Genomic DNA, 14,829 nt, shown 5'->3' with positions numbered 1-14,829 from the left:
GTGGTTGTAAACTACCATTGTTTAGTGCCTGTTTATAATTAGCTACACTTAGTTCTATATTGATTTCAATCTTGTAACAGTTGCTATATGATGAGGATTGGTGCATGCAAACTAGGAGATGAAGTCAAGGATTAAATACCACTTCACTAAATAGAGAACACTTCATCATAACTGTAATGGCCATTCTACTCACATAGATTGTCATAGTAGTTTTCAAGGAATCCTTGTCCATTTTATTAAAGTTTAGGTACAGTTATCATCTTAGAGAACTGACAGCTTTAAAATCAGTTGCCTATGATTTGTTGATAGGTATAGGTCATTTTACAAATGCTTAATCAGGATAAGCTTTCAATCTATGTAGTAGCAATGGATATGGTAGCTAAATTCTTCATTTTACCTGAGAATGGTAGTGACACTCATGAATATACATGGGACCACCACTTAATGTCTCAGCATTAAAGCCCAAGTAAAGAATGTGAGTAGATTAATTTTATTTTGTTCAAGAACAAACTGGATTGTACCTTTACACAGTAGAGCCTTTTATATGCTGGGACCATTGTGGTCTCACTCATGGGTCCTTCCGGCTAAAAAAATAAGTTTGTGACTGTGCTTTGCATGTATTTGAGTTAATACAGTGTTGGGAGACATGCAGCACATAAGAGTTGCAACTTTGAACATAGAGTCAAAATAAATTTTCAACGTTTTATCATTATGCAAAGTTAGGCACATGTCTGGTGGTGGTTATTCTTTTGCATTCTCTTGGTGTTATTTGATTTTTCATGGTGAAGCCATTTATCTTGAAGAGATCACTCTTTGCTGTCATGGACTTCACAACAGTCCTTTTTAATATTTTAATGAAAATATTCTTTTCTGAAGAAATTTTGAAAATGTTGATTGACAATGTAGGGATTTTAAGATTTCAAAAAGAGAAAGAAAACCAAGGACAAGAAGAGTTGGTTATGTTGTAATATTTAATATAAGTTTTATTCAGAAAAGATTAGTGTTGGTGTTTGGTGCTAATATATTTTTTTTGCAGGGCAATTGGGGTTAAGTGACTTGCCCAAGGTCACATGGCTAGTTTTTGTGTTAAGCGTCTGAGGCTGGATTTGAACCCAGGTTCTCCTGACTCCAGGGGCGGTACACTATTCACTGCTCCCCCTAGCCATCCCCTATTGGTGCTGCCATTTTAAGATATTGCATTAATTGATTCTAAGAAGGGAAAAATTTGCCTGAAGCAGAAGATCACGGCTGGTGTCTTGCTTGCCAGAAAGGACTTATATAACAAGAATAGAGTTAATATGTTTCTCAGTTTTAATATGACAGGTGTTTTATAGAATGCTTTTAGTCATTAGTCTGCTTGGCAATTTTAGTAGTTATAAATATTTGCTTGTACAGCTAGGCAGTATATTTCATTGACATTGTAATCCCAAGAATATCTAAATGTTTTTTTTTCATCTTCCACCCACTCTTACTTCCCTTTTTAGATTGTCCAGTTTATTGTTACATTGGTTCAGAATAACCAGCTTGTGAGTTTAAAACGCAAAAGGTAAGTTTAATTGTTTATAATAAAATCCTGCAAGGAAAGGGGTAACTAACTCCAAATATGGAAGTTTACCTATAAACTGCTGAGTGAGGAACTGAGGTGTCTTAGATCTGAGTGAATAACTATTGCCTTTTTATATCACTGGCTCTTGAACTTTGTGGTCTACACGAGTAAAAATTATTGAGGACCCCCTCCCTCCAAAAAACTTTTATGTGGATTACATCTATTAGTATTTGCTGCATTAGAGATTAAAACATATTAGTATTTTTTTTTAATTTTTGTTTTTTGGAGGGCAGTTGGGTTTAAGTGACTTGCCCAAGGTCAGTCACACAGCTAGTTTTTTTGTGTTAAATGTCTGAGGTCAGATTTGAACTCAGGTCCTCTTGACTTCAGGGCTGGTGCTCTGTTCACTGCACCACCTACCTGCCCATATTAGTATTATTATGAAAATAGTTTTGACCTTGGGTACCTCCTGGGAGTGCCTATACCACACCTAGAGAACCACTATTTCATCCTACCAGACTAATTAGTGTGTCTTCCTATTGTTCCCTAGTATTTGTCCTGGTGTTGTGATAATTTGCAGCATTAATGCAAAATTCATTTCTTCCCTTGATCCCCCAAATCTCTACCTTACTTCCCCAAAATGGAGAAAGCAACAGATGGAAAATGCATTTTCTACACAATTGATAATCAGGGGAGTACTAGAAGCAGAGATAACAGAACAGTCTCTACTGCTTATACTGTTTATGCTTAGCTTAGCACTGATATATACGTTTTCTTTTACCTTGGTTGCCAAGAGTGGCTAGGTCAGCCATCAGTTCCACTGGCTACCTTTGCCATTCTCAGGATAAAGGTGTGGTAGAAGGACAAAAGAAGAAATGAAAAATAAAGGGAAAAAAAGAAAACTTGGGCTTGATTCCTTTAAAAGCCACAGTTTTGCTTGAATTTGATTGATAATTGCTTTGTAAACATTTGACTAAATCACTACTAATTTGTTTGAAAAATACTTTTTATAGTGCCACAAAAGTTTTTTTAAATTGTTTAACAATAGTAAATTGTAGTAACCCAGTCCTTATTTTTTGTGTACCTGTATAACTAAATATATTAATTTTTCTTCTGATTTTTCAGGCCTCTACTTTTAAATACTAATGGATCTCCAAAGACAAATCGATTTCAGCACATTGTCAAAGAACCAGCCAATAACCACCACCACAAAGTAACTTTTCTTTTTAAATCCTATAATAATACAGTACTTTTTATTTTTTTAAAGCAATTGGGGTTAAGTAACTTGCTCAAGGTTACACGGCCAGTTATTTCTGGGTGTAGCGCTAAATATATGAGCCGGGATTTGATCCCAGGTCATCCCGACTCTGAAATGAGTTAAGATTAGGTATTAGGAATTCTAACACATTAAAATGAGGTGTCCTTAAATACAGTTCTACTTAGATTCAACCCGTACTTTGGCATATGTAGTAGTAATAACTGCAATGGAATTTTCTAGTGCTACCATCCAATGATATTTATGCATTCACTTATATTAACTCTTCTGGCAGACTATGCTTAATTATTTTTTTAAATGGGATTTTGCGTTTAATCATAAAATGGTAACCATCACTCCAGCCCAAAACTACCTCCACACATAAAAAATGCCCATGTAATTTACTGTTCTTTTGAATTAAACTTTTGACTTCTTTGGTTTCTAAATCAGTCATTTCTGGAAATCCCCTTCCACCAAATTAAACCCTCTCATAATAAAAACAATTAAGCAAAAAATACCTTTTACAATAATTTATTAAAGTATTCAACATTTTGCCACCTCTAACCAAGATGAGGAAGGGAGGTATGTTTCATTTGCCGTTCTCTGGGACCATTATTGTTTTTTTAGTTACTCAGAGTCTGACTTCATTTTTAGTGATCATTTTATTTAAATTGTTACTACTTTATTGTAGTTGTGCATATTGTCTTCTTAGTGCTGCTTACATCAGCTTATATAGATCTTCCCATGTTTTTCTGAATTTTCTCAACAGTTATCATTTCTTACTGCACAGTAATGGAACTTTTGTTTCTAATTATTGGTGCAATAGTTGATTTAGAAATTGGAACCTTGCTCTTAGACATATTTTCTTTTCCAATTTCATAGGTTCCACATAGTAGAACAGAGGGTTTAAAACCAAGGGAGCAGATTTCAGAGGACATCATTATTTATGATGTCACTGATGATAATGTAGATGAAGAAAATGCTCCAGTTACTCCTGAAACCAATGAGGATGCTACATCTGACACTTCAAAGTAAGAAGATTCTGAAAATAAGTGTTAGAGGACAACTTTATAGGACTTATTATTTAGGGAATGTCTGTTAAAGCCCAAATCAACTGATGGTAGATTTTCATTAGTAACTTCTCCATAGGTATATTCAGCTAAGTTTTACAACCTATATTCTTTAAAGCAAAAAAGGAAAAAAGTTTAAAGTGAACCTGATTTGGATTAGGTGATGGGTTCTGCTGATAAAACATCAGACTAGTTTTGGACTTTCGTCTAGACACTTCCTTGCATGATGAAGTAAATCTCATTACTTCTGAGTTTATGACAGCTGTCATCTACTAAGTTGTGATAGTTTTAGACCTGCCTCAGTGGTGGGTGTTACTGAACCATCAAACAGTCACAGACATTGGCATAAGAAGGAAGAACCGTTAGAATGATTTGATAATTTTATTCTAAACTGTAGTTCTAGAATATAAGCCCTTTTTCTAATAGCATCTTATATCACTATGTTCTCTGTGGTTTTAAAATCTAAATCCTATGTTCTATCAATGTTAAATACAGAAATTTACAACTAGGGGTAGGAACTTTAGGGAAAAGAATATAACTGCTTCTTTCTTTTCTCTCCTATCCATGACATAGTTGTAGCCAGTACCCTGATATTGTCATTGTAGAAGATGACAATGAGGATGATTATGCTGCTGTTATTCAGGGTGGTGACAAAAGAAGTGAGCCGGTCAGTGTTCCAGCCAGTCACCGTGTGAATGCTGTCAGTGAGAGTGGCAGCTCACTCATGTCTAGTGCTGTCCAGGTAAACAGCTCATCTACTCTGACTTCAGAAGATCCTGTCTCCATGATGGATTCTATCCTGAATGAAAACATCAATCTTTTAGGAAAGTGAGTCATTTAATTTTCAGTACTAATTTTGAGCTTGATGAATTCAATTATTACTCTGTTTCTGTACTTCACTCTTTTACCTGGTAGACTTATAACCTATTTCATTTCTACCCCTTCAGTTTCTTCTTCAATTCTTGGAAAATTGTGTCATTTATTGAATAATATTTATGTCCAGTTTGATAAATCCTTCTTAGGTCTACTTAATCATGGTTTCTTTTAAACCTAAATGTATGCTTGTAAATGCTAAAACATTTTCTTTTTTATCATCTCTGCGTTTTTTGTGTGTGTGATGTTGTCCGTGTAGCCTCAGCACAAAACAGGTAGAAAGAATTTGCTACCTTGGAGTCAGAGGAGCAGGGTTCAAATTGTGACTCTGACTCAATATTTGTGTGATCTCAGGCAAGACACACCCTCTCTGGCCTTCAGTTTCCTAATCTAAAATGAGCATATTGCATTAGATAATCTCTTAGGTTTCTTTTTTATCTAAATTCATGATACTAAGTTTTGTGATTTGTTTCTTTCTGATAAATAAGTGATTTTTGTATTTGAGTTTCCTACAACTTCTGAAAAAAAAAATACTTAAAGGTTGAGGATGAGTTTTCTAATTTTTGGTTTACTAAACCTCCCTTACCCACCTTAGCTATCTTTTAGTTAAAGTAAATATATGTCTTAACTGTTGAATAATGTTTTCTGTCTTGTTCTTTTATGGTCTTGACTTGTTGGGGGGTTCCCACTTAAACAGTTTATCTATTTAATTGTTTTCACTTAGCTCATGTTTTTGCATTTCTAAATGGCATTGGTTCTGGAATTCACAAAACAAAACTTTTGTGATAAAGCCGACAATCTGCTGCCATTTGGATGTGGCCTAGATTATCCACAGTTATTGTTTCCATGTTCCTTTGATTGTTTACAGATGGTTGGGGGAGTGGGACACCTCCTTTTTTGAATTTAGGGAGTTGCACCTGTTTACTCTTCCCCTCCCAACTTGGAAAGTCCTTAATGTTTCATCCAGTTAGAAATCAGATTACCTAATGTTGTATTGTTTCTTTTTAATTAACTGGCCTTATTTGATTGTTTTTAATGTATAAAAAGTCTATCTTCCCCTGTATTTGAGTCCAGCTCAGTCTAACTTTAAGAGGCCTGGTCCTGCTTTGTTAGGCAATTGGCCTGCATTTGCTTAATAAATCAGTGTGTTTTTTCTTAGTTATTTCATCTTTTACGCCCTACATTTAGAAAATGGAAGTTGCATAAGAGTACAAAGGAAAGGGTTTTAAAAGCAGTACAATTAACTTTTAACTGGAAAGGAGTTCATTTAAGTTTATTCAAATTTCCTTTTTAACTCACAGTGTTTGTGAATTTGTTTTACACAGGAGTTAACATTGTAGGAATTTTAGCGACATAAACTTTAGTATAGGTGAAGGGATATGGTCATGATTAAGATTTTCCTGAAATCTTTCTCAGTGGCTACTAGAATTTCATTTTCAGGTTTATACGTGAGTCAGATAGTATACAGTTTAAATTTCTTTTGCTTCTACATGATGAAGCTTCCTTTGTAAATTGGTAAATCAGTAGTGTGACTTCCTTAGCTTCTTGTCCAGCTAGTGGCTCCAGATATGTAAAAAACTTCCTTTGTGTTCAGGGTTGGCTCCAAACAGTGGTATGATTATTCTCAGGACATACATCTTTTTATTTTGTTTCAAGCCAGTAGCTATTCTGACTTCAAAAATTTTTTATCAGCTAAAATTTCAGTGCCCACAGGGTATATATAGCAATTCACAAGGTCCTTAACATACACTTATTAGACCATGGATATGGCCATTTTCCAGAAAATGTAAGAATAGGGCAGCTGGGTGATGCAGTGAACAGAGCGCCAGCCCTGGAGTCAGGAGGACTTGAGTTCAAATCCTGTCTCAGACACTTAACATACTTACTAGACATATGACCTTGGGCAAGTCACTTAACCCCAATTGCCCTCCAAAAAGCAAAAAAAAAAAAAGTAAGAATGAAACATTTAATGACACCATGTTACAACATTTTATAAAAATGACTTGGAAGAGAAAAGATGAATTAAAGCATGTTAGCACCAAAGTATTCCAAATTAGTATCCTAATATTTAATTAAACAGTCTATATTTTAGTTTTCTTTTTATTGGCATCTGTAGTTGGATATGCTGCTGGAATTACTTCTTTTACCTAGCCAAGTTGTTGTGGGGTTTCAAAAATAATTTTAAACTTACATGCAGACACACATCTCAGAATATAAGAGTATTCCATTCTTATTCTCCTTCTCCAGGGTTGAACTGTTGGATTATCTTGACAGTATTGATTGCAGTCTAGAAGACTTCCAAGCTATGCTTTCAGGACGGCAGTTTAGCATAGACCCTGATCTACTTGTGGATGTAAGTGTTTTGTATACTCTTTTCTTTTCAGATATATTTGTTGATTTCTCAAAGCTATGAACAAAAATTAAAATAATTTGGGGGGAGAGTTTTTTGTTTGTTTTTGTATTCTACGTGGCTTTTCCTTCTTTTTAAAATTTTGATGGTAGGCTTTGAAAGGAAGCCTGTAGGGGGCGGCCAGGTAGCACAGTGAGTAAGAGCACCGGCTTCAGTGTCGGGATTACCTGGGGATCAAATCCTGGGCTCAGACACTTGGCACCCACCCAGAAACACCTGGCCATGTAACCATGAGCAAGTTACTTAATTCCAATTGCTTAGGGGTGGCCAGGTGGCTCAGCAAGTAAGAGCACCAGCTCCAGTGTTGGTATGACCTGCGGATCAAATCCGGGTTCCGATACTTAGCACCACACCTAGAAATAACTGGCCGTGTAACCTTGAGCAAGTTACTTAACCCCGATTGCTTTGAAAAAAAGAAAAGAAGAAAGGAAGCCTGTAGACTCTTTAATGTTTTCCGGACCTTTAGATTAGAGTGTTCCTGGAGTAGCAGTTGAGTTTAATCCTTCAATAGCAGCATTTGAATTTTAATCAACAATACTGTTCAATCTGGGTTTTGTCTGAATTCACTGTGATATGAACAAGAATTATTAGGGTCCCTGGTCATCCAGGAAAGTTTTTATTTTTACATAGATGTGTACATATGTAAAATATATTGCCATTTTAAGTAGATATGCTACTTTTCTTATGAAAATGTGACTTTAAAGTTCTGTTGCATTTCTAAATGTGATTCCTCAGCACATCTTGGGGGCTACCATATCCCCCCTCCCTTCCCACCTCTCTACAGATGACCGATTTCTAACATTTTTTGACTAGGAGCCTTTATTTTTAACTCTTGTCCTTGTATTAACTTCTTTTTTTGTTCCTTTGTTCTTTTTTGCCCAAACATCCATTCATGCACACTCAGTTTTTCCAAGCTCTCACATCTTCTGCCTTTGACCCTCTCTACCACTGGGGAGCAAATTTCTCTTTTATCCTAAATAATTTTTCTCATCTCTTCGCTCTTTCTCTCCAACACATGAAACTTGCCTTTACCCTCCTGATACTACCTTCCCAGCTTCCCTTTCTAATTGAATGTTATTCTCCATCTACCTTTGGCTTCAGTGGGAGAGCAAGGTCAACTTATTCCTTACTCCAGTAACAGTTGTTTCTTTGTTGTTTTTCAGAGTCTCTGATATTTGACTTCAACACTGTCTCCAGAGTATCGTTGCAGTCATCCAAGGGTTCTACTTTTATTGTTCTAATTGGCTTTTGCACATAACTTTTTTTTTACTTTACCTCAATCTTGGCTTGTCATCCTCAATAGCCTTAGCATCCTTATGGTTGATAAAAAATAAAAAAAGCTCAGCTTCCTAACCAAATGGTTACATTCTAGAATGCTGCTAGAGAATAACAAAGCTCGCAAATCTTAGGGCACTCTAAATTCTACAGTTAGTTCCAGGATGCTTCATTGTTAGTACTTCTGTTCCTCTCTTGTCATTGCCCTAGTACATTCTTTAGTGTGGTTTTTCCAACTTTTCCCCCTTACAACAAAGCATCCCCATTCTTAGCAGATGATTTTGTTTCCACTAATGAGATATTAGGGCCTTCTCACATGAGCATTGTCATCTACCTAGCATCTGTCTTCGTTCTCTTCTTTTCTCCTCCTTCCTGTTTCTCTGCTACTAACTGGTTATATGACTGAATCAGGAACTGAGCTTCAGTTTCCTAACAAGTAAAATGAGAGGGTTAGACTTGATTCTTTTTCTATCACTAGTAGCCGATGGTTGGATTCTATAAAGCTCAATCTTAGTCTTTCCCCAAGGTCCCAAAGTTCTACTCCTACACCTTTTCTTCCCCTCTTAATATTTCTACACTGGTACTTTTCCTTGTATCTTCAGACATGCATGGATTTACCTTATTTTGGAAAAAAAGATTTTGATTTTGTAACACTATTTAGTTACTGTCCTATTTTTTCTTCCGTTGCACCATATAGTTGCATAAGTCTTTGGTCTACAGACTACTATTATTCATTTCATAACTGTATATAGTGTGGTTTAACCTCCCTCCAGCCTCCTGTACTACAAGATCATTAGTTTTCTTATATCCATTGTCTTGTCTCATTTCTAACTTGACCTGTGAAGCATTTGGCCTTGTTGCTCACTTTCTCCTCATTTTTGTGGTACTATTATTTCCTGGTTTTTCTGTTCTTTTCTTATCACTCTATTGCCTTCTTTGCTGGTTTTTCCATTCCCCTAGCATCTAGCTAACAGTTTATATTCCCTAGGATCAGTCATTTTTCTCATTCTTTTCTTCACATTGTCTTTCTTAGTGAACTGCTTTTTTCAAAATGTTATGACTTATGATATCAATTCAAGTAAAAGTTGTATATTTTCCCAAATATGGATTAAATATGACCTGAATAGAGCTTGTATGTGTTAGAAGTGTGTATCTGTGTGAAAGGGTAAAGATTTCATTTCAAGATTGTACCCTGTAGTTCTGTCAATATGGTATTAACCTCTATCATGATGATTCTAACTATACATGGGAGACAGTGTATATAGGGGAAGGAGTGCTAACTCTGGAATCAACAGAGTTGGGTCAAATCTTACTAGCTCTGCTTCCTGTCTGTTTGACCTTGGACAGGTCATTTAACCTCCTTGGGTCTCAATTTCTTCATCTGTAAAATGTGACGGGGTTGAATTAGATGGCCTTTTTATTTTTTCCTAGTTCCTTAGTTTTTTGTCCATACCAGCAAAGGTGTTGCAATAGCCCTGAGAAGTGATCATCTAGCCCCTACTTTATAAATGTCAGTGATGTATAACTATTCTTTTTAAGGTAGCACATTCCATTTTTGGACAGTTTTAGTTGGGTTTTTTATATATGATCCTTTCCGTCATTGACTTCCTTAGGAATGAATGTCAGGTAATAGGGTTGCTGAGTCAGAAGTTAAGCCGTTTAGCTGGCTTTTCTTACAAAACTTCAAATTGTTTTACAGAAAGTTTGAATCAATTTTGCACAGCTACACCTGTAATGTATTAGGATATTTGTCTTCCCACAGCCTTTCCAAGACTGATGATATTCATCTTTTATCATATTTGAAATATAGGTATGACATGAAACCTGAGTTGTTTTAATTTGTATTTCTCTCATTAGAAATTTTGAACATTATTTCATATGCTTATTAATAATTTTTACTTCTTTTGAAAACTGTTCATATCCTTTGACAGCATATATTTGATATTGGTCTTCATTTATGTCCGTTTTCTATGTACTTCAGATTTTTGTTGTTATTGGTCCAGACCTATAATTTAATTTTTGTAGAAAACCTTCATTGAGGAAGCTTCCTTTTCCAATGCAGATTGATAACTTCTCTGGTTGACTCACTGGTGCGAACAATATATACATACACACATTTATGTTTAATTTGCATTAAGAACATTTTCTCCATCACTTTCTTAAGACTAAACAATCAGAAAAACAATAACTGGAGCCTTGATTTTATAATATTTGTTGATTTCTTAGGAAGATAAGCTCACACTGAAATTTTAACAGTCAATTCTCATAAGCTGGTACAAGTTGGCTCCAGCACAACACTGGTACAAACTTATTTGCAAATATGTACCTGATGGATGATGGAAGACTTAGGGAACATCTAACAAAATGATGAAAAGTATAGAGGGGAGAGTAAGGCTTTAGAAAGCTTGATGTGTAAAGAAACTAATCCAAAACATAATGTTCTGTGATTCTGGGAGAATGACAAATAGATACGAAAGGAACATATTTCCCATTGTATCCTATAGAGCGATAGCTTCATCATTAGGAATAATGGAGCTACATTGATTATAGGAAAAGTAGAAATGACACATAAAAAGCTGAAGATACAGGAAGATCAACTGGACTTGACCAGATCTCCACAGAACACATTTATGATGAAGACAGTATGACAATTTTAAAAGCACTGAGGGCTCAGTTTTTTTTTTCCTGAGATTATCCAAGGGGAATATTCCAAAAAGATGGGAAAAGATCATAGATGATTTAACAAGGAAATTGACTAAGCAGACATGACTAGAGTCATATGTTGACTTTTTTAAAAATTTCATTTATTTTTTCAAATACTTTTTTAAAAATTTTATGTTTATATTTATTTTACAACATTCATTTCCACAAGATTTTGAGTTACAAAATTTCTCCCCATCTTTCCCCTACCCCCCCCCCAAAACAGCGATCCCGCTGAATATCCCCTCCCCCAGTCTGCTCTCACCTGTATTCTCCCCCATTCCCTCTCCCAGCTTTCCAGTAGGGCAAGGTGGATCTCCATACCCCATTGCCGGTATATCTTATTTCCCAGTTGCATGTAAATAATAATAATAATAATAATAATAATATTTTTTCAAACATTTGATTTTAAAACTTTGAAATCCAGATTCTTTCCCTTCTTCCCTAATCACTCACCCTTACTGGGAAGATAAGCAATTCATTATAGGTTGTACATGTGTAGTTACACAAAACATTTCCATAGTGGATATATTGTGAAAGACTGACTATATTTCCCTCCATCCTATCCTGCCCTCCACTTGTTCTATTTTGTGCTTTGACCCTGTACCTTTTCAAAAGTGTGTGCTTCTAACTGCCCTCTCCCCCCCACCATCTTCCCTCCTTTCTATCATCCCCCCTCTTATCCCCTTCACCCCTACTTTCCTGTAGGGTAAGATACCCAATTTAGTGTGTATGTTATTCCCTCCTTAAGCCAAATTCAATGAGAGTAAGGTTGAGCCATTCCCTTTTGCCTTCCTGTTCTTCCCCTCCATTGTAATAGTTCTCCCTTATCTCTTTTATATGAGATAATTTACCCCATTCTGTCTTTCCCCATCTCCTCTCATATTCTTCTTTCATGTCTTCATTTTACGTTTTAAATATGACCCCTTCCTATTCAATTGATCCTGTGCCCTCTGCCTTTGTATACCTGTATATATATATTTGTAATGGGAATGTAAATTTTTAAGATCTTCCCTGCCCCTAGGCTAAAGTGCACCTGGAGCCTGGGGTGGGAGGCTTGTTTTTCAGTAGATACGTCTTGATTTGCCAGTGAGTCAATAAGGTTGTTACATTTTTGGGGCTCACTTTGAGAAGTGTTCTGTGATTTGATCAGATGAAACTCTGGGAAGCCATTGTTGAGAATCCCCCGGCTTTGAAAAACCCAGATGTTGATTTGGTATGGATGTAATGGTTGGACAGTTTGGAAATCTGTCTACTTGATCTGTTTCTCTGTCTTGATAATTCTTCCTGTATACTCTGAAGTTTGGGGTGCTGACCTTTTTCCCCTGAATGAGGTAAATGATATATGTTTGACTGATTAAAGTAAGCTTGTTAACCCATTTTGAGTTGCTTTCCTTTCTCAGAGCAGATCTAAGAACCTGTGTGAGCAGCAACCCTGGGGTGCTTGCTGCAACAATACACACACACACACACACATATGTACTCATGGGCACATATACCCTCCTATATAGATATATATGTGTATATACACATATACATTTATATTCCCTTCAACTATCCTCATACTGAGAAAAGTTTCCTAAGTTACAATTGTTTTTTCCATGTAGGAAAGTAAATAGTTCAACTTTAATAAATTCCTTATGATTTCTTTTCCCTGTTTACCTTCTCATGCTTCTCTTGCTTCTTGTATTTGAATGTCAGATTTTCTATTCAACTCTGGTATTTTCATCAAGAATGCTTGAAAGTCATCTATTTTATTGAATGACCATATTTTCCCCTGAAACATGATGCTCAGTTTTGCTGGGTAGGCGATTCTTGGTTTTAATCCTGGCTCCTTTGACCTCCAGAATATCATATTCCAAGCCCTTCAGTCCCTCAGTGTAAAAGCTGCCAGATTTTGTGTTATCCTGATTGTGTTTCTACAATATTCAGTTTCTTCTTGGCTGCTTGTAATATTTTCTCCTTGATCTGGGAACTCTGGAACCTGGCTATAATATTCCTAGGAGTTTTCTTTTTGGGATCTTTTTTAGGAGGTGATTGGTGAATTGTTTCCATTTCTATTTTGTCCTCTGGTTCTAAAATATCAGAGCAATTTTCCTTGAGAATTTCTTGAAGGATGATTTCTAGGTTTTTTTTTTGATCATGGCTTTCAGGTAGTCCAATAATTTTTAAATTATCTCTCCTGGATCTATTTTCCAGGTCAGTGGTCTTTCTAATGAGAAGTTTCTCATTGCCTTCTATTTTTTCATTTATTTGGATCTGTTTAGTAGTATCTTGATTTCTCATAGTCATTAGCTTCCATTTGCTCCAATCTAATTCTGAAGGAATTATTATCTTCAGTGAGTTTTTGAAATTCCTTTTCCATCTGACAAATTTGCCTTTTTAAGGCATTCTTCGCCTCATTGGCTTTTTGGGCCTCTTTTGCTATTTAAGTTAGTCTGTTTTTTAAGGTGTTTTTTCTTCAGTCAGGTTGTTGACTCACTTTTCATAATTTTCTTGCATCATTCTCATTTCTCTTCCCAATTTTTCCTATACTTCTCATACTTGATTTTCAAAATCCTTCTTGATCTCCTCCATGGCCTATAACCAGTTCATATTTTTTTTTAATTTTTAATTTTTTTGTCTTTTGGAGGGCAGTTGGGGTTAAGTAACTTGCCCAAGGTTACGCGGCTAGTTTTTTTGGGTGGGTGTTAAATGTCTGAGGCAAGAACCAAACTCTGGTACCAGTTCACATTTTTAAAATCTTGGAAGCTTTTGGTACAGGAGTTCTGACTTCGTTGTCTTCCTCCTGTTCCATGCTTTGATCCTTTTTGTCCCCATAAAAAGGAATCTAAAGTTGGATTGCTTTGCTTCCTTTGCTTGCTCATGTTGCCACTCAATTGCTTGACTTTTGAGGTCTTTGTAACGGTAGAACTCTGCTTCCAGAGAGGAGAGCTTTGTCCCAAGTCGCTGGGGTTTTCTCAGCTGCCTGAGGTTTTAGTTGGGTGCCCTCTCTGCAGCCCCCTCAAGCTCTGGCACCTGGTAACACACCCCAGGACCTCCACCCTAGACCGCAATACAGTTTCAATCAGATTAAAGCAAGAGCAATTACCCTCTGAAAGGTTGCTTGGTCCCTTCACAATCTGGAGGCCAGCAGGTCTGAAGTAGCCACGTGGAGGTGGCTGTCTCCGCCACTTCTTGCTCCAAGAGCAGAGGCTGGACCGTGTTCCGTCCCCCCCATTTCCAACAGAGTTCCACAATGACCTCTCACTTTGTCTTTGGCATTTGTGGGTTGATAATTCTGGAAACCACCATAGCTGCTGGTGTTCCACTCTCCTGAGGTCTGACCCAGCTGCTGGTCGGGGCTGACCTGGAGCTAAAATTGCAGGCTCACTGTGGGTGGGACTCGGCTTCCAGCAGGCTGTGATGGACCCTTCCTGTAGGCCTGCCGGGCTGCCTTCAGAAGATTTGTTTTTCTCTGTCCCTTTGTGGTTTCTGTAGTTGTAAAATTAGTCAAATTTTATAGGTATTTGAGGTGGTTATGGGGGAGTTCATGGAGTTTTCCTGCTTCTACACCACCATCTTGGCTCTGCCCTTGTTGACTTTCTTAACTCTCTAAAGATTCTGTTTCCCTTATTCTACTTATGTGTAGTCATCTAAAGTCATTGGTTATTTTATTCCCTTCTACTTTGATAATCTCATGAGAATTACCATTCTGTTC

General features: G+C 36.5%; 1 protein-coding gene across 4 annotated transcripts in view; it reads left to right on the top strand.

Moving 5' to 3' along the window:
- The window catches only part of HSF2 (heat shock transcription factor 2), a 53,597-nt gene that overhangs the window by 20,400 nt on the left and 18,368 nt on the right, over positions 1-14,829 (top strand). For 3 of the 4 annotated variants that reach the window (XM_069076942.1, XM_069076941.1, XM_069076940.1), the window contains 5 exons: positions 1,485-1,546; positions 2,672-2,759; positions 3,684-3,832; positions 4,445-4,699; positions 6,992-7,097. In XM_069076942.1, coding sequence (XP_068933043.1) covers positions 1,485-1,546; positions 2,672-2,759; positions 3,684-3,832; positions 4,445-4,699; positions 6,992-7,097 — 660 coding nt within the window. Of the gene's footprint in view, positions 1-1,484; positions 1,547-2,671; positions 2,760-3,683; positions 3,833-4,444; positions 4,700-6,991; positions 7,098-14,829 lie in introns of those variants that run through there. The other variant, XM_069076943.1, reaches the window with a different exon arrangement.

Source organism: Petaurus breviceps, unplaced genomic scaffold (genome assembly GCF_028583685.1).
Source record: "Petaurus breviceps papuanus isolate PSGF00001 unplaced genomic scaffold, PetGlider_PUasm1.0 90977, whole genome shotgun sequence".
In the NCBI taxonomy this organism is placed as follows: domain Eukaryota; kingdom Metazoa; phylum Chordata; class Mammalia; order Diprotodontia; family Petauridae; genus Petaurus; species Petaurus breviceps.
Note: the sequence above shows the minus strand (reverse complement) of the source record. Positions and strands in the feature narration are given on the sequence as shown.